Source organism: Bison bison, unplaced genomic scaffold (assembly GCF_000754665.1).
Source record: "Bison bison bison isolate TAMUID 2011002044 unplaced genomic scaffold, Bison_UMD1.0 scf7180017864383, whole genome shotgun sequence".
NCBI lineage: Eukaryota > Metazoa > Chordata > Mammalia > Artiodactyla > Bovidae > Bison > Bison bison.
The window spans coordinates 6,691,758-6,710,284 of record NW_011494955.1 but is presented as its reverse complement, the minus strand read 5'-3'; the positions used below and the strand labels follow the sequence as shown (position 1 = coordinate 6,710,284).

General features: G+C 52.0%; 2 protein-coding genes across 4 annotated transcripts; both read right to left on the bottom strand.

Annotated features, from left to right (window-relative positions):
- Positions 1-3,099: 3,099 nt before the first annotated feature.
- On the bottom strand, positions 3,100-13,507 carry SOAT2 (sterol O-acyltransferase 2). 2 transcript variants are annotated; one of them, XM_010857899.1, is made up of 15 exons: positions 13,263-13,507; positions 12,770-12,825; positions 11,827-11,963; positions 11,430-11,489; positions 10,974-11,081; positions 9,029-9,305; positions 8,539-8,608; positions 7,878-7,962; positions 7,324-7,369; positions 6,984-7,113; positions 6,272-6,369; positions 5,087-5,185; positions 4,435-4,570; positions 3,766-3,911; positions 3,100-3,551 (listed from the first exon to the last, which is right to left on the bottom strand). In XM_010857899.1, the coding sequence occupies exons 1-15, from the start codon at positions 13,369-13,371 to the stop codon at positions 3,501-3,503; spliced, it is 1,608 nt and encodes a 535-aa protein (XP_010856201.1). In that variant the 5' UTR covers positions 13,372-13,507; the 3' UTR covers positions 3,100-3,500. The 2 variants fall into 2 exon arrangements, with proteins under 2 accessions (XP_010856201.1, XP_010856200.1); XM_010857898.1 differs by having other exon boundaries at positions 3,436-3,551; positions 13,251-13,507.
- A 1,121-nt stretch (positions 13,508-14,628) lies between these two features.
- IGFBP6 (insulin-like growth factor binding protein 6) lies at positions 14,629-18,521 on the bottom strand. Of its 2 annotated transcripts, none has more exons than XM_010857896.1 (4): positions 18,107-18,521; positions 15,992-16,131; positions 15,714-15,907; positions 14,629-14,946 (listed from the first exon to the last, which is right to left on the bottom strand). In XM_010857896.1, the coding sequence occupies exons 1-4, from the start codon at positions 18,432-18,434 to the stop codon at positions 14,745-14,747; spliced, it is 864 nt and encodes a 287-aa protein (XP_010856198.1). In that variant the 5' UTR covers positions 18,435-18,521; the 3' UTR covers positions 14,629-14,744. The 2 variants fall into 2 exon arrangements, with proteins under 2 accessions (XP_010856198.1, XP_010856199.1); XM_010857897.1 differs by having other exon boundaries at positions 15,714-15,833.
- Between the last annotated feature and the right edge of the window lie 6 nt (positions 18,522-18,527).

Below are 18,527 nucleotides of genomic sequence, written 5' to 3'. Positions count from 1 at the left end.
GGCAGGAGGAGAACCGGACGACAGAGGATGAGATGGCTGGATGGCATCACTGACTCAATGGACGTGAGTCTGAGTGAACTCCGGGAGTTGGTGATGGACAGGGAGGCCTGGCGTGCTTCGATTCATGGGGTTGCAAAGAGTTGGACACGACTGAGCGACTGAACTGAACTGAGCGACTGAACTGAACTGAATTGAGCCTCTGAGAACAGAGATGCAGAATTATTTTTAAAATTTAGTAAATAGAAACAAATGATACATTTTTAAATGTGACATCACTATGTAGGATTTATTCCAGAATGTTAACTCAATGTAATTTACATACTGAAAGTTTAAAAAAGGAAAAAATATATAATCATCTCAGTAGATGCAGAAAAAGCATTTGACAAAATTAAGCATCCATTTATTTTTATTTTATATTTTGGCCATGATACATGGCTTGCAGAATCCTGGTTCCCTGACCAGGAGGGATTGAACCCGAGGCCACAGCAGTGAAAGCACTGAGTCCTAACTACTGGACTGCCAGGGAATTTCCTAAACATCCATTTCTGGTAAGAAAAAAGAAAGAAAAATTTTTAGCAAACTAGAAACAGAAAGAAACTTTCTAAACTTCATAAAGGGCATCCATGAAAAACCTACAGCTAACATTAATGTGAAAATCTGAATGCTTGTCCCTGAGATCAAGGCAAAGATGTCTACTATGATTACTTCTCTCCAAAGCTGGAGGGTCTAGGTAGTGCAATAAGGCGAGAAAAAGAAATACAAGGCATTAACATTGGAAAGGAAGGAATACAATTATCTTTATTTGCTGATGACATGACCATCTCTGTAGAAAATCCTCTGGAGTCTTCAAAAGTAAGCAACTCCTAAAAATAATTAGTACATTCAACAAGGTTTAAAGATACAAGGATAATACACAAAAATCAGTTGATTGGGACTTCCCTGGTGGTCCACCGGTTAAGAATCCACCTGCCAAGGCAGGGGACACAGATTTGATCTCTAGTCGGGGAGTTTAGATTCCCACAGCTGGGTGGGGGGGCAACTGAGGCCCTGTGCCATGACTACTGAGCCTGTGTGCCCCAGAGCCTCTGCTCCACAGCAAGGGAAGCCCGTGCACCACGAGAGAGCACCCCTGCTCACTGCGACTAGAGAAAGCCCATCCTCCGCAATGAAGACCCAGGGCAGCCGGAAAAAGAGCTGACTTCACTGTACTAGCAATTAACAATCAGAAACTGTAATTAAAAATATCATTAAAACATGAAATACTTAGGGGAGATTCTTACAAAATGTGCAAATCCTGTGCACTAAAAACTACAAAATGTTACTGCCATAAACTAGAGAAGACCTCAATAAATGGAGAGATATAGTATATCAATGGATGGGAAAACTTAGTTTTGTTAAATGTCAATTTTATCCAAATTGGTCTACAGCTATAATGTGTAATTCTAATCAAAATCCCAGCAGACTTTTCTTTCTTTTTTTGAAAGAAACTTACAAGCCGATTCTAAAGTTTATAACGAAAATTCAAAGGACTTCAAATAGGCAAAATGACTGAAAAAGAAGAAGGTTGAATGACTTACACCACCTGTTTTCAAGACATTATGAAGCTACAGTAATCATGAAAGTGTGGTGCTGGTATAAAGAAAGACCAAATAAATAAATGGAACACAATAGAAAGTTCAGAAATTGAACTACAATTGCAAAGTCAAATGCAATGAAAATCACAGCAGTGAAAGCATCAAACCCTAACCATTAGACTACCAAGGAACTCCCTAAATGTCCATTTTATAGTTGTGGAAGCTGAAGCTCGTGAAGTTAAAAGATTTAGCTAAGGTCTGTATAGGAGGTTCTTCTCCTGGGTCCTCTGAAGGAAAGGAGGCCAGCTATGTGCTCTCTGAAAACGTGCTGGAGGTTGCCAGGATTAGAAGGATTAAAGGGTTGTGGAAATGTGATCTGAAGGAGTAGAGGTAGAAGAAGGAGTGACTTGAGTTTGGGGCGGATTGGGGTGGCAGAGAAAAGATAAGGGAGGATGTCACTCAGCCCCTCAGCCCCTCCCATCACAAAGTCCTGCCTTGCAGGCACGCTCTTCAATCATGCCTGTCAAAAGTGGGTCGTCAACATGTTGTTCAGTTGCTAAGTCATGTGTGACTCTTTCCGACCCCACGGACTGCAGCGCTCCAGGCTTCCCTGTCCTTCACTATCTCCTGGAGTTTGCTCAAACTCATGTCCATTGAGTTGGTGATGCCATCCAATCATCTCATCCTCTGTTACCTCCGTCTTCTGCCCTCAATTTTTCCCAGCATCAGGGTCTTTTCCAGTGAGTTGGCTCTTCACATCAGGTGACCAAAGTATTGGAGCTTCAGCTTTAGCATCAGTCCATCCAATGAATATTCAGGGTTGATTTCCTTTAGAATTGACTGGTTTGGGCACCATGTACACAATGCTATATTTAAGATGGATAATCAACAAGGACCTATTACAGAGAACTCTGCTCAATGCCATACAGCAACCTTAGATGGGAGGGGAGTTGGATACATGCACATGTATAGCTGAGCTGCTCTGTTGTCCACCTGAAACTATCACAATAGGCTATACTCCAGTATAAAATAAAAGTTTTTTTTAAAAATGGGTCATCACATAGAGAACAGCCTTGTGATTGCCCAGGAGGTGGATGGATTGGGGAGGGATGGACTGGGAGTTGGAGATATGAACTATTATATATAGAATGAATAAACAACAGGTACTGCTATATTATATATAGAATGAATAAACAACAGGGAACTATACTCAATGTCCTGGGATAAACCCCAATGGAAAAGAATATAATTTGAGTTTTGGGCGCGCACACACACACACACACACACACATATAAAAAGAAATCACTTTGTTGTACAGCAAAAATTAACACAACATTGTAAATCAACTTATACTTCAATTGTAAAAAGTTTTTAAAAGTGGATCTTCAAGGGACTTCCTCGGTGGTCCAGTGGTTAAGACTCTGTGCTTCCAATGCAAGGAGTGTGGGTTGGATCCCTGGTCAGGGAACTAAGAACCCACATGCTGTGTGGCATGGCCAAAAAAAATGGGTCTTCAACAAGTGAATGAATGAATAAAAAGTGATACATACAGTTTATTATTGTATTGGAAAGAGTACAAAGAAACAAATCCTTCTCAGACCTTGATACCTCAGCTTGCTTTAAGTCAAGCCACATTCACCAAATCTGTAAGATCCTTCATGTCTCTGCCAGTCTGAACAGCCATGGAGTGAGAGGGGGCCCTCTGCCCAGTCCACAGGGATGGGGGCTCAAGAGTCATCACCATTCTGAGTCTATGCTCACAGGTCCACAGATCTCAGTCCCTGGAGTTCCCTGGTGGGGTCAGGCATGGCAGGCCCCCTTGACTCAGAGCTCGGTCTGAGAATGCAGAGAGGAGCCTTGGTCTCAGACTTTGCAGGCAGAGAAGAACTTGGTGGTGTCATCTGCGCAGTGACAGTACCCTGGCATTTAGGTATGGCAGGACCAAGATCGAGGTGTCACCAGCCCCCAGAAGGTTGTCTGTGCCAGAGAAAAGTGAGTTATGAATAAGATCCCTTCCAGGGCTTACCCTATGCATCTAAGACACGGGAACCCATCATCCCCAAACCGGGCCCTGGCCCCTGACCATGGCTGTTGAACTGGGCAGCAATAGGGGGCTGGCTGTTGGGGAGAGGAGGCGTGTCCTCCTGGGTGAGGAGCTGAGTGGGCGGGGTGGGGGGTCATGGCCACTTACCTGGGGCAGGGGGCAGTGGCGCCGTGCATACCACTCCTGGCAATACAGGCTGACTTGGATGCCCTGGCCCAGGAAGAGCAAGGTCCACATGAGCACGTTCCACGCTGGGCCCGTGCGCCGGTCGTGCATCGTGAAGTTCAGTGGCCCTGATGCAGGAGGAAGGGTGGTCAGCTTAGCTCCAGACACCTGTAATTTATCTTCCTGGCTGCCTTCTTATCTCAGGGCACAGGGAAGAGTTGGAACAGGAAGACTCAGGAAGATCTTGAGCCCAACTCCGGGCACACAAGGAGGTCTCAGGCATTCCTCAGGATTCCTCAGTTACATACACTTCACTATCCTGGCTCCCTTACTGAACCTCCCAACCCACACCAGTTTTCTCCCCTTTGTCTCCCTCTATGTGTGCCCTGCGCAGATGCTCCTCTCCAGCCAGAAGTGTTTTCTTACTGTACTCCCCTCCAGGATACCCCTGTGCTGCCTCCCAATGCTACCTCCTTCCCAGCTTCCAAGTCCCCTGCCCCCCTGCAACTCTCACAGACAGCACTATGCCTTCCCCCAAGAGGCATGCACACCCCCTTCGGTCTTGGGTACATGGCCTCTCCCATCAGTCTGGAATCTCCAAGACTCTTCCCTCGGGATGTCTCTACAAGGGCATACAGAGGCCAAGCTCACCTCCAAAGACAAGGAAGAGCAACAGCATGACGGGGTAGAAGAATCCCAGGACGAAGCAGAAGATGTACTCATGGACCACTGCTGAGACCAGAAACACGCCCAGCATGGCCGCGCCTCGGGCCCGGCCACCAAGGAGCTGGCAGGGGTCGGGGGAGGAGGGTAAGGTGAGTCTCCCTAAGCCCTCTCTGCAAAGAACCCCTCCTTAAGGAAGCCAGAGGGTATGCAGTATGGTGGAAAGAATATGGGCTTTGGGATCAGAAAGGCTGACATATCTTTCTTAAAAGCATTATATTTAGTCTATTGGGCCTTAGAGGCCACTTTCAAAAGGGGGATATAATGATACTTACTTCTCAGGCTTACATTTCAGATTGTACGGTATGGGAAAATTCTTGGTAACTGAAAATTGCTATATGCATGTTCCTTAGAAGGCTAAGGAGGGGAGACATGCCCTGTGGAGGAGGTGAAGTTGAGGACAAGGAAGGAAGGAAGTCAGATCATAAGAAGGACTTTCTTTCTGCCTACTGGGTTGGGTAGAATGAGGGAGGTGAAAGTCAAAGGGGCCCTTAGGTCTAGAAAAAATGGAATGTGCAGAGAAAGGGAAAGAGCGGCTGTCCCAGAGAGGTTCTGTTAACTGTGGGAGCTGAGCCCGTACCCAAAGCCCATCTTGATACACGTAGCTGTACAGCCAGTCATGGACCACCACGTTCCATGTGCGGTAGTAGTTGGAGAAGGATGTTGAGTTCCACCAGTCCTGCGGGTGGGGTGGGATGGGGTCAGGGCGGGGGAGGAGGTGATCATCAGGGCCCCGTCTCTGCCCAGCTCCCAGCTGCCCCTCCCTGCTCCCCACTCCCTGGCTGTGTTCTCTGCAAGGGCTGGCTCCCGGCAGGAGAGAGACAGCAAGCATCCGCCTAACTCCCTCCTCAGGCCCTGGGGCCCTTACCCTCCCTGTCTACTCTCAGAAGATTCCAAAGTACCATCCCCACAAAAGCAGTGAGCCCTGGCTGGTCAGGAGGTGGACGGGTGACATTATAAGCATACCCAGAGGAGCACATTTCTCACTGTGGGAGACGGACAGCACAGCTGAGGTTGAAATCGTGCCCCTTGGGGTTAACAGAAACTGGTGACTAACAGAAATTCTTGAGCTTGTCTTACAGAATAGCAGGTAAGGGAACAGTTTGTCAAAAATTCTTCTGCTGTAACCTGCCTTCACTGACAAAGCCTTATTTTATTCTTTTTTTTGACTCCTTACCCATCCCCATACAGATAACACCTCTGATGTATGGGTCACTATAGCAACAGGAGGCATACATTTTCCAGGAACTTGAAGTTGGCTCCTGTCTAGTTCAAGTGGGCTAAGACTGGCTAGGACCACTGACCCTAAAACTGGGCCTGTAAAGCTGTTGGATGAATGACTTTTTGACATCAGAGAGCCAAACACTCCACCCTCAGATCATGCCAAGTGTCTCCATTCTTAACATGCATCCCATGAAGAAGCATGTAACTCAGATACACCTGTGCAGAACACTGATTACCTCACCCTTTCTCTACCTCCAATCACTTTTCCCGAGCCTAAGGTCTCCTTGCTTCTTTATCCTATAAATATCTCAAGCCCTTGGCCTTTGGGGAAGCAAATCTGAGATTGTTCTCACTTCTCCTTACTTGTTGAAGAAACCGTTTCTCTGCTGTAAATCTCAGTGTCTCAGTGTTTGACTTAGAATTGGGCCAATGCACCTGGTTTGGTATCAAGGTGAGAACCAACATAGCCACCATCCTCCCCTACGTCCTTCCCTAGCTCTCCCTGCATCCAGCTCCCAGGTGGCCCCGGTCCAGGCCCCACCCGATAGAACATTCTGTCTCCAAATCGTAGCATCTCCGCGAAGGCGTTGAGCCAACAGTGAAGGAAGGCAAAGAAGATGAGCAGCAGCATAAAAATGCCTGGGGAGTGAAGACAAGGGGCTGCACGTCAGACTGGTCTCCCTGGTCCCCCATGAACCTCCAGGGTCCTCCCAGGAAGCCCTCACCCAGCAACCTACCAATCACTTATTAATCATTCACTAATTTATGCATTCATTCATTCAGTCCATTTGCTTATGAAGCCTATGCCTGATGTTGGAACACAGAGATGAATGTTAAAACCTCTGCCTGTTGGGAGAGGCTGGGGAGAGGACAGCAATCTGAAGTGCTGCCACTGTTTAGTCGCTAAGTTGTGTTCAACTCTTTGCGACCACATGGACTGTAGTCCGCCAGGCTCCTCTGTCCATGGAATTCTCCAGGCAAGAATACCGGAGTAAGTTGCTATGTCCTTCTCCAGGGGATCTTTTCGACCCAGGGATCGAACCTGTGTCTGCTGCACTGGCAGGCAGATTCTTTACCGCTGAGCCACCAGGGAAGCCCCAGTCTGAAGTGAGACTCTGACAGTGAGCACCCACAGGAGCGGGCAGATGTCAGAGGGAGAAGGTGTTGAAACTAAGAGTGAGAGGAGAGAGGAGCCCCCTGCTAAGCCTTCTCCAGGGTGCAGCCTTCCGCAGCTCTGCCTCCAGTGGGGATACCTGGCAAGGTGGCATGCATGATGGACAGTACCAGGGCACGGGTGCTGAAGGGCTCCTGGCTCATGTTGGCAAAGACAGGAACACAGAGGCGGCCCAGGATGAAACAAGCGTAGAGCACGCAGCCCAGGGCCTGGAGAGGGGCAGAGGACACATAACTTTGAGAGAAGACACTGGCAACTGCCCCCTTCCTCTGGAACTGGACTCTGGCCCAGCATCTGCCTTCCCTTCTCTTTGCACAACCCTTTGACCTCTTCCCAGGCCTCCCCTACTTTGCTCCCAGAAATGCCCCCTCAGCCACCATGAGTCACAGGTACTCCACGCTTCGACTCTGTCTGCTGACCTGGGCAAAGTTCTTGGCCACATAATTCCACCTGACGTTGGGTGTCCTGTTGCAGCAATGGAATGGAGACAGTATGTTTCTCATCATTTTGTCTTGTTCCTGCCCTGCAGGCATAGCATCCGGGGCCCTCTATCCACAGCTCCCTCAATTGCTGAGGCCTGGGAGGATTACCTGTGGAGGTGGGGATCTAGAACACTTTGGATCTTCCTTAACAAAGATGACAAGTGGAATTTTAGCTTAAGTGCCCACTAAGTTTGCTCCAGACTGGGGGGTTTCCCAGGACATAGGAATTTCAGTGCTAAAACTGGAGCAATGCTGGGCAAACTGGGGCAGTCCTGGGCAAACCAGGACAGTCAGTCACCCTTGCATCACCATGGGCTGGGGCAAGAAGAAGGGGTAACATATCTGTCCCTTATTCCCATCTTTACTGTGAGGTGCTTCCTGAGAAAGTGGCCAGTGTCTGGGTTGAGACTAAACACCTCAGGGAGAGGAGAGTAGAAGGGCTGGGTCCCTGGTGGGCCTGGGCACGTGGGGAAGGGGGTGCAGGCTCTTACCTGGGGTAAGTTTCCCTATAGATGAGTGTGGGGCAGAAGAGGAAATAGAGGTAGCTGGAGAAACTGGGGGCCCGGATCCCCTCACCTGAGGAGGAGTAAGAGGGGGCTGTCAGTGAAGAGGGAAGGGAGAGAGGACACAGGTGGGCGGGGTGCCAGGGAAGGGCAGCGCGACTGGTGAATAGAGCTGGAGAGGATAGAGGTGTAGGGTGGGTCAGCACCTGGATAGGGGATCTGAAGGTGGGGGGAGGAGGTGAAGCTGGGCAGGAGTTGAACCTGCCTTTCAACAGCCTCCTTTTGCTTCTGTTCCAGGTATCCCCCTCCTTTTCTGGCACAAGACCTACTGTGGCCAGAGCTTCATTTGGCACCCACAAGTCCCACCACCCGATTCTTTCTCCTTCTGGTTTGACTTTCTCATATAAGGCTCTCATACCCTGGGTCTAAATAAGGATGAGCCAGAAGTCCTGGGCAGTAGAGCAGCCTCTCAGAAGTGCAACCTAAGAGAACGCCGATTGACTAAGGCCCAGAGAGCCCAGTTGGCGGCTGGAGGTGTGCCCTGTGGGCAAGATGGGCTTAGAAAGTTGGAGCTTTTATGAGGCTCTTGCACCTGCACTCAACCAACCAAGAGGACTGAGTTCACAGCAGCGCCCGCTGAAGGCCTCACCTCCTCTGGCCCAAAGTGTCCCAGGTCCCGTCTCTCTCAGGAAGGAGTAGCTTTTCATCAGGAGCCTGACCTGAGGTGGAATGGAAAAGAGGTTAAGGTGCTGCGGGACTTTGCACAGATCACTTAACCTCTCTGTGTTCACGTTTACACAGGCAGAGGGGCAGACTGTAAACTTTGTATGGTCAAAGCCCATACTTTGATCTTTTTGTTGGACAGTCTTATAGCCTAACACAGATGGCTGATGGGACGAATCTAGGGTAAAGGAGTACCAGAAAGGGCAGAGCCTGTAGTCGGCCAACTCCCTTCGATTATATGATTATATTTGCATAGCAGTGTCCATTTGTTTACATTTGTTTGGAGACTGCTGGTTGGCTCAAATCTCTCGCAAAGGACTCTGCCCCTGATAATTAGCTCCGCCCCCACCAATACAGTATCCACTGCCCTCTCTCCCAGGGGCCCCACCCCACCATTGGTCCTGCCCACCACCTACCTGCTCAAAGACTAGGACACAGCGGGAAGCTGGCGGGAGCTGATACTCCACTGCCACGTGGACTGGGAGGATGCCAAGCACCACGGTGTGGGCAGCCAGCAGCAAGCAGCCCAGGCCCACCCGCAGGGTCCAGGCCCCTCCAGACTGGGGCCTCTCCCACAGCCGCAGGGCCTGGTAGGGCACCAGCAGAGTGGACAGGAACATGGGGACCCACGTCACCAGAGCCAAGGGCAGCTGTCCGAAGCTGAAGGTCAGTAGATCGAACTCCATCATCAGCCTGCGAGTGGGGAAGGCGACAAAGTAGACAAGCGTGAGGCCCATCCTTGTCCCCTTCCTCTGCAGTCAGAGCTCTTGGAAGACAAACTACTGAGCCCACCTGCTGCAAGTACTGAAGCTCTCGGGCCTTGAGCCCGTGCTCTGCAGCGGGAGAAGCCGCCGCAATGAGAAGCCCTTGCACCAAGCTAGAGTAGCCCCTGCTCCCCACAACTGGATGCAGCGAAGAAGACCCAGCACGGCCAAAACCAAATAAAATTGTCAACATTATATATCGGTGTAAAATTATATATATACATATAATATATATATTGTATATAGTTCGGGAAATCCCTGGAGATCCAGTGGTTAGAACTCTGCGCTTTCACTGCGGTAGCTCGGCTTCAATCCCTGGTTGGGGAACTAAGATCCAGTAAGCCACACAGTGTGGCCGAAAAGGGGTGCATGGCTTGTAATGGTAAATTAGAAGCGATTTATAAATCCATTAGTAAAGAACTAAATGATCAAAAGCTGGCACTTTCAGACTTTGCAGCCATTAAAATCAATGGAGCAACATGGAAAGATCTCTAAGGTGGGTCTTTAGGGAGTGAAAAGGAAGCAAAAGGTACAGTAAGTATCTTAGTAATGTAAGCCCCTCCCTTCCCCCCTCCAATACATCCCCTTGGTTCTTACATCTGGAAGTGGAGGCACGGAAAATGCCCTGGAGAGAAACTCTTAACAACTGTTAAATATGTTACCTCTGGGGAGTGATCTGGGATAGAGGGGATGGTGGAAGAGTCACTCTGCATATATTTGAAAATTTACTGAGAGTTGATCCTTAATTATAAGGATTGACAACAATTTTATCAAAAGGAAGTGCTGTTGCTGAACCTGCAAATCTTTGGTCCTTTTCCTTTTACTGCTTCCTAAGCTATCTAGCGAAGAGTCGGACACGACTGAGCGACTTCACTTTCACTTTTCACTTTCATGCATTGGACAAGGAAATGGCAAACCACTTTAGTGTTCTTGCCTGGAGAATCCCAGGGATGGGGAAGCCTGGTGGGCTGCCGTCTATGGGGTTGCACAGAGTCGGACACGACTGAAGCAACTTAGCAGCAGCAAGCTATCTGGAGGGTGAGGCGGGATCATGCAAATCCAAACCCCCAAGGGTCCACAGTCCCCTAAGGCTCATCCCAGAGAGGGAAGGGGTTTTGTAGGGAAACCTGGGCTCTTGTGTGCATACATCCGTCTTCCCCACAAGACTGGGAATGCCTCACAGACAGAGGCATGGCCCGTCCTCTGGCCCCCAGGGCTGGTACTTCGGGGACTCACTGGAGGTTGCTTGAACTGAAAGCACTGTCTTGGAATGGAGTGTGTGAGAGCAGTGAGGTGGGAACCACACTTACGAGTGCGTGTACACGCATGTCTGCCTCAGGACAAGGGTTCCAGAGGATGTGAGTGGGGGCCTAGTGTCCCCAGGGGACTGATCCTGGGTAAACAGACCAAAGGCCATCCAAGGCTGTACAGGGAAATCTAAGAGGGCTTTGGGGGTAGGAAGGTGGTTGGAAGCAATGTTGATGTGTGTCTAATAATCAAATGCACTTGCTCTGTGGGGCCCCAGTGGTGGGTGGAGTTCTAGGAGCCCGGGTGCTCTGATCTGGTCTGCGGGCCTATGAGAGGGAGGGGTGCCTACCTGCCCTCATCAATGAGGTCGATGGCCAGGGTGCTGATGATGAAGACACACAGGCCGGCGACAAACATATGGTAGATGGTGCGGAAGTGCGGCACCTCCATCAGCTCGCTGGAAGGACAGGGCCCTGAATGTCAGTGGGAGAGTCCTTGAGGTGGTGCAGACCAGCGCAGGCACTGCACACAGTGGGGATGGGGCCTAGCGACTGGGAACTTGAAGGGACAGGCTGTGGTACGGCTGGGACTTCTGTCCAAAGCCCTTCCAGCCCAGACAACTCTCATCCTGGTGGCCTTTCTTCCACGATTACGCCCAGGGCAAAAGGAGAAACAGAACCTTAGAAACCATCTCCACATCCTCTCCCAAACCACCTAGAGCCTGAGGATGACAAATGAGGTGTCCTGGATCCCCAGACAAAGCTCTTTCTTTTTTCCCCATCCTCTGTCTTCACCCCTGACTTACTCAAGCAGGGACTTGCGGATGATGAAAACTTTTCGTTTCCCCAGGGACGGCTCCCGGGTCCTGAATTGAGACAGTTGTTCTGGGTTAGGAACCAAAGGCAGAAGGCTATGAGCAGAGCGTAGGGCTTTGCAGGAGGTCACTACTTGGGAGCCAAGGGCAGTAGTAGGGGAAGGTCAGGGTTAGGGCCAGCAGGCAGGACGAGGTGAAAAGCTCATGGCCAATGGAGAGCAAAGCCCAGTAGTCAATGTCAGGAAGACAGAGGCGATAAGGGAAGACTGAAGTCAAAGTTACATCCATGCTGGAAAAGGGCCCGGGAGATACCATCTGTGGCTCATAGTCCTTATGATGGAGGAGGCTACACAGCCGCTCCCCAGCCCCTGGCTCCTGAGACTCTTACTTGCGCAAGGAGTCTGGAGGGACGGAGGGCACTGGTCTGTCTTGCAGTGGGTAAGCTTGAACGGCCTCCCACATGGCCTGATCCAGCAGCTCCATCAGCTGGCCCTGCGCTTGCTCCAGCAACTGTGTCTTTACAGCCTGCAGGACAAAGCAGGGCAGGGTGCACAGTCCCTTCATCCAGTCAGCCTTCCTCCCATTCACCAAACACTTTCCGAGCCTTCCTCCATGCCAGGCACACTGCTAAGGGCCCAAGATGGACAGAAGAACAAGCAGGGCTCCTGCCCAGAGGTCCCCCTTTCCTGCAATTTAACTCCCTCTGGTTTCCCAGGGCAGCCGTGAGGATGCAGGAAAGAGGATTTCAGTCTCTGGATCTGACCCCCAACCACCTTGTCATCTCTGCTCCTACTCTTTCCTCCCTGACCCCAGCCTTTCCTCTCCTGACCTCCAGTCCTGCTAACAGAAGACTGTTTACCAGCAGACTTTGCGTCCCTCCCCTGATGACCTGTGCTTCAAACTCCTCCGTCTTAACCCTTAGCTCTACCCTAATCTCAGAGAAGGCAATGGCACCCAACTCCAGTACTCTTGCTTGGAAAATCCCATGGGCGGAGGAGCCTGTTAGGCTGCAATCCATGGGGTCGCCAAGAGACGGACACGACTGAATGACTTCACTTTCACTTTTCACTTTCATGCATTGGAGAAGGAAATGGCAACCCACTCCAGTGTTCTTGCCTGGAGAATCCCAGGGACGGGGGAGCCTGGTGGGCTGCCGTCTATGGGGGTTGCACAGAGTCGGACACGACTGAAGTGACTTAGCAGCAGCAGCAGCAGCTACCCTGATCTGAGAGGTTTGAACCCAAGAACAAATTGTCTTTATCACCAAACCAGTCCTCACCCCTTGCTCCCTCCACTCCCGGACCGTCTGTTTGACCTCCGACATCCCTCACCTGCATATGCTGGGTCCATTGCACCAAATCTGGGCCTCTGTGCACCTCCGCGTTTCCTGGGAAAAGGAGTTAGGGTTTTGCTGTCTAGTGCAGACCCAGAGGCTTTCTCTGTCCAGCAAGTTCGCTTTCTGTGTGCTCAACAGCCTCCCCTCCCCACAACCAGTCAATGTCTAGTACCATGGCCGGGGTAGGGAGGGGGAGAGGGCTGGGGGTAATCAGAAGGAGGGTATTTTTGCAGGGGGTGAGCAGATCATTGGCAACCGGGGAGCCTGATGACATTACTGGAAACAGGGTACCCAGGGAACAAGAAGCTACTTTAATCACCGACTGGAGTGAAAAAGAGTCAGAAAGACAAGGGAAGGCACTGAATAGCCCGTTTCTCCTTATTTCCCCAGCTGGGGAGTTAGGAGGCAGAGGCTGGGGTCTGCAGGAAGGATTGAAGGTAGATAGCAGGAGCCCCCTCTCGCCAGCGTGACCCCACCTCCAACGCCACCTGGACATTCTGCACCCCCAGAGTGGGGTTCCCCTTCTCTGGAGGGCCGGTCCTCCTGCTGTCTTCCTAGCCTTTCTCTTCTCTGCACTTGGGCCGCCCTTGGCTCCATGATGTGAGTCTTGACCCGGCAGTGGCAGCTGATCAGTGTTTTCTCCCTTCCTGCAAGCTTGCCTGGCTGAGCGCTTATCTCGGTACCTCTGACAGCACCAAAGACTAAAGTCCTTTCAGGAGGAGGGGTTATAGGTTATTTGATCCCCTATCCCCATCCAGAAGGCAGAACCATCTCAGCTATAGGCTCTGCTTTGTTGGCTGTCACAAGAGATTCCCCTACCCCACCCCACCCCCACCAACAAACACCCTCGGCCACCATCCAGATGCCCAGCTCTCTCCCACAAAAATGGGGGTTCTGCACCCATACACGTCATGGGGAGGGGGACTTTGCTCCTCTGAGGCTTATCACCTGGTATGGCTGCTTCACCTGCTCAGTAGGCTGAAGGTTGGGGAGGAGTCAGCAACATCTTCAGGTATCAGGGCACTCAGCTCCCTGAGACCATAAGGTGTGTGAAAGAACCTTGTCAACACAGCTTTGTGTGCACGTGATGACTATTCTATGAGGTGGGTACCTGTGACAACTGTGGGGCTGTGGCCCCTCCGGGGAGCTGGGGGCTGGGGGCTCTGGACACCAGCTCTTCCCTACACCTGCTTGGGTTAGCAGGTAAGCAGAAAGGAGACAAAACAAAAACTTATTCAGCACCTGGGGATGCCCAGCACTATCATGTATGGAAGAACCAGATTTCAATCCTTCCACGATCATTTGCTGGCTGTGGAATTTCAGGCAAAGGACCCAAATAGTTTAAGCTGAAGTTTCCTCCTCTGAAAAACAGGTTCAAAAGTCCCTATCTCACAAGGTAAGCACAAAATGAAGTAGTCCAGGTAAAAGCACATGGTCCAGGGCATGGCCCATGGCAAGAACACAATAAATACTAATTCCCTTCCCTTTTTAATATGAAGTAACAGAAGGGTAAGAGTTTTTCTTTGTTGAGCTCCTGGTGGGGATTAACTATTAACGCTTCCTCTCCTTTTATGTCCAAAGATCAATGGTAGAAACAAGGTCAAAACTTCAGACCAAGGCCTGCCAAGGCCTCAACGTCTCCCCACCCCCATCTTCTGCTTCCCACTCCCTGGTGGGCAGTTGGGTGAGGCTTGAGGCTGTGAAACCTCTACCAGTGGCTGTCTCTGTCATTCCGAGTGTGGCAGGAAGGACTGAGGGCAGTCCACAAGAGAAGAGAGCTTCTATGGGGGCGCTGGGCGGAGGTAGAAAGAAGGGCCAGTGACTCCATAAATGTGAGAGGTGAACACAGAGACATAAACCAGAGATCCCCCAACACAGCTTTATTAACACCCCAAGCCGACACCAACAATCTTTCCACATGTGAGGCCCCAGGGGTGAGGGGGACAGCGGGGCAGGGCCTGAACGTGTAGTTACCCATCACTCAACAAATAACCAAGAGGACGGCCCCATGCTCCTGCCAGTGGCCCTGCAGCCCCCAGCCCAGGCTTAGCCGCTGCTGCCGGTGGGGCAGAGGGAGCTTCCATCGCCGCCTTCTGAAGACCCGGGCAGGGGCTGGCCCATGCGATCCACACACCAGCAAGGACCTCGGCGCTGCCCCTGGGAGGAGCGGCACTGGGGAGAGAGGCACAGGGATCAGAGGTGCCTCGAGGCTCCAGCGGGAGAGATGGGAGGGGCCCCGGGGTTGGGAACGGGCTGTGGATTCTTGAGTCTGAGTCTGTGGAGACATCTGAGTGTTCTCAGGATAGTGAGCCCCACTGGCTTCCCTTCCGTGGCTTTTCTTCTCCACCCACCAGAGCATGCCCGTTCTTCTAGGCTAGAGCCATGGTTCTCAAAGTGTGGTTTCTGAACCAACAGGATCACTAGGGGCCACATTAGAATGCAAATTCTCAGGCTCTGCGGGCAGGGCTCTGCCACTGATGTTCATGGCAGGGTGATTTTGATGCTTATGTGAACCTCTCTCAGAGTTAGATGTTCCTTAGATAATCTAAGAGCTTCCCTGGTGGCTCAGATGGTAAAGAACCCGCCTGCAGCGCAGAAGACCTGGGTTCGATCCCTGGGTTGGGAAGATCCCTAGGAGAAGGGAACGGCTACCCACTCCAGTATTCTGGCATGGAGAATCCCATGGACAGAGGAGCCTGGCAGGCTATACAGTCCATGGGGGTCACAAAGGGTCAGACAGGACTGAGCGACTTTCAGTTTCACTTAGATAATCTAACCCCTCCCACAGCTGCGGTCGGCTATTCTCTATGTGTGGCCCTAAAGCTAGGAGAGCCCTAAAGGAAGGGCAGCGTCTCATTTATACAACTCTGTAAATCCCCAACTCTGTAAAACCCAATCATCTTGTACTATGGGCCAAGGGAGGGGAGGAATGGCCTCACCTGCCGCTTCCGGTAGAAGCCCCTATGGTCACAATTAGGCACGTAGAGGGTGTGAGCCCCGCGGAAGACCTCGGTCTGGAGTTGCTGCAGCACGGAGTCCAGATGTTTGCGGCAGGGACCCTTGGGGGGAGGGACAGCTCCGCTGCAGAACCTGCTGGGCCCACCAGCCAGGCTCCCAGGACTGGGATGGGAGACTTTGGCAAGCCCAAGGGAGTGGTCTCAGAGGAGAATCTCCAGGGCTCCCCACCCCTTCTGCACCCTGCCAGCCCCAAACTCACCATCTCAGTGTCTTGTACGCCCCCAGAATTGGACCGGGAAGGAGTGGTAGAGGTCCCCGAGTTCCTCTGTTGGTCTCTGCGGTTCACGTCCTGCGAGCGAGCGGTCCCTGCTTGAGGCTTACTCTCCTTGGGATTCTCTCCTACAGCCGCAAGAGGAATGGTGGAAGAAGAGCCCGGAAATCAACCAGATGTCAAACAGAGTCAAGTGGAAAGGAGCGGGGTTTTCAGAGCAGTGATGGGGCTTAGAGTCTGGCTCCACTGTTACCTTCTCAAGGCCTAGGTTTCCTTCTCTGAACAATGGTGATATTACCTTTCATGATAATATCCCCAGGCTAGTTTTAAGGCTTATAAAAGACAAGTACTTTGGAAAGCGAAAATCAATACCGTACAAGCATTGACAGAGAGCCTTGGGGCTTTGGGTAAAAAGGCCTGGTTGTTCCACAGAAGGCCAGCAGGGGGCGCACCAAGCCAGGGAGATGGGGCAGAAGAGAAACGACGATGCGAGCGGGTCAGCAGGGACCCAAGTGGAATGTGTGTCCTCCCTGTGACCCTAATGTGACTCAGCCTAGCCCTCCCAGGCCGGAGACACAGTTAATTTAGGGGCACTGCAATGGGGGCCTTTTGCTCCCCTGAGGCTCAGCCAAGCTCAACTCCCGCGGTCCCAGGAACCTGTGCAATTCAGCCCTTAACCAGGAGGTGGAAGGAGAGCAGACTGTAAAGGTGCAGAAATGAAAGGTTCCAACCTGCGGGCTGCTCCCTTCTCTGAAAAAAGTTTCACGCACGGTACTGGGGGGCTTGGGGAGAGCTCAGGATGAGAAGGGAAAGTCAGAGTGTCGGGGTGAAAAAAAGACACGGAGGAGAGTTGGCGCTGCTTGGAATTTGCCCCAGCTAGAAATGAAATATTATGAGCCCTGAAGTGACGTCTCTCCCTCTCCACGCACAAAGACAAGCTCTGCTCAGCCCCCAGACCTCAAGCCTAGACAGTTGCTCCCATCTCAAAACCCAAGAACCATTTCTTCTGCAACCCCAAATCTGATCTTTCTTCCTCCACACTTCTTAGATCTTGCCTCTCATTCTCTCTATTCAGTATCCTACCATGACCATGCTGCCAGCTGCCTCCTCTGACCCACCCAGACCACCACTTTCCAGGAGAACCCCAAGCAGCTTGGACCCAGGCATTTGGGACTGAAAGAAACTGAAAGTTGATTTCCCATCCCTTCCCATGGAAGCGCTCAGATGCCCTTGGGGTGGGGGCCGTTTTACATTTCCTGCTCTCCGCATCTCCCTGCTGCCCCCCATCTTTCAGGTTCTGACTCACTTCTGTCCCACCCACTCAATGACTCAGCCTTCTATTCTCCTCTCTGGCTTAGGGTGCGGTGAGGTGGGTGGAGGGTTCTGAAAAGCTTTAAATCATAACCCTGATTTGGCAGATTCCTTCTTTTCCCACCTCTAACCCTCCCCCTGGGGGCGGGGGAGAGGGCCAGCGCCAACCCTCTGACCCTAGTCTAGTCTAAAACAGCTCTGGATTTGAGCCATCTTCTATTTTTCACTCTACGTTCAGGTGCTTTGGTCACCCTGATATTAAAAGGAGATATTTCTCAGTGTGTTCAGGGTTTGGGAGTCTGGAGTTCTCTTCCCTCTTTTTCTAAGTGGAAGCTGGGAACAATGTCTGGGTGCTTTCTCCAGCTTGGGCGTCTAGGGCTGAAGGAGCTGGGCTTCTGTGGCATACAGCAAGTCCCTAAACCCTTCCAACTCTCCCTTTCCCCTCAAGAGAAAATAGGCTGAGGGGGCAAAAAAGGTTGCCGGGTCAGACATCTCCCTGCTTCACCCCTAGGGCCGGCAGCCTCACTCCAGCCTTGTAGGAGCTCCCCGCACTTGCCCTTTCACCCTCCAACATATACCCCCCTCCCACCCCCCTCCCGGAGCTCAGGATGGGAAAGGAAAGTCAGGGTGTCAGGGCGAAGAAAAGACAAGGAGGGGAGCAGGCACTGCTTGGAATCTGCCAGAGATAGGGAGAAGGAAGCGTCCATCTGGCCGAGCTCATCCCTCGGGACCCAGTCTGCAGAATTTCGGGGCTCCCGTGGGCGGGGCAGGGGCGGGGCGCGGCGGACTCACCCGAGGGCGTGCGCGCCCGGCCGCAGCGGCCCCGGCCCTGCAGCAGAGCCCGCAAAGGCAAATCCTCTTTCTCCGGCGGCTGGCACTGCAGTCCTGGGGCGCAGTTGGGAGTGTAGACCCCGCACTGCTGCCCCTCCCTCCTGAGACAGCCCCCAGCTTCCGCACAGCCTTCTGCCGCCGGCCCCCCATCCTCCTCCTCCGCGCAGCCCCCTGGACAACCCGCCGACACCCCCTGCCCGCAGCCTGGGCACCTTGCCAAGGCGCCTCCTGGGCGGGCAGCGAGCAGCAAAGTTAACAGCAGTGGCGGCAGCAGCCTGTGGGGGGTCATGGTCAGGATTTTCGCCCCGTCCACTCCTCCCAGAGCAGTCGTAGCGAAGCTGCTGCCCGCCGCCGCCCCTCTGCCTTAAGTAGCCGCCGGCAG

What these genes read in the sequence shown, in the direction of transcription:
- SOAT2 (XM_010857898.1), bottom strand. Translation starts at nt 13,371, where the DNA reads ATGGAGCCAAGGGCGGCCCAAGTGCAGAGAAGAGAAAGGCTAGGAAGA. An exon ending in GACCTCATTGATGAGGGCAG is followed by an intron (nt 9,306 to 10,973) that starts GTAGGCACCCCT and finishes CCCCACTCGCAG; the next exon opens with GCTGATGATGGAGTTCGATC. An exon ending in TGGCCAAGAACTTTGCCCAG is followed by an intron (nt 7,114 to 7,323) that starts GTCAGCAGACAG and finishes GCCCCTCTCCAG; the next exon opens with GCCCTGGGCTGCGTGCTCTA.
- IGFBP6 (XM_010857896.1), bottom strand. Translation starts at nt 18,434, where the DNA reads ATGACCCCCCACAGGCTGCTGCCGCCACTGCTGTTAACTTTGCTGCTC. An exon ending in CCGGGCGCGCACGCCCTCGG is followed by an intron (nt 16,132 to 18,106) that starts GTGAGTCCGCCG and finishes TTGCGGCTGTAG; the next exon opens with GAGAGAATCCCAAGGAGAGT. An exon ending in GCGTACAAGACACTGAGATG is followed by an intron (nt 15,908 to 15,991) that starts GTGAGTTTGGGG and finishes GGCTTGCCAAAG; the next exon opens with TCTCCCATCCCAGTCCTGGG.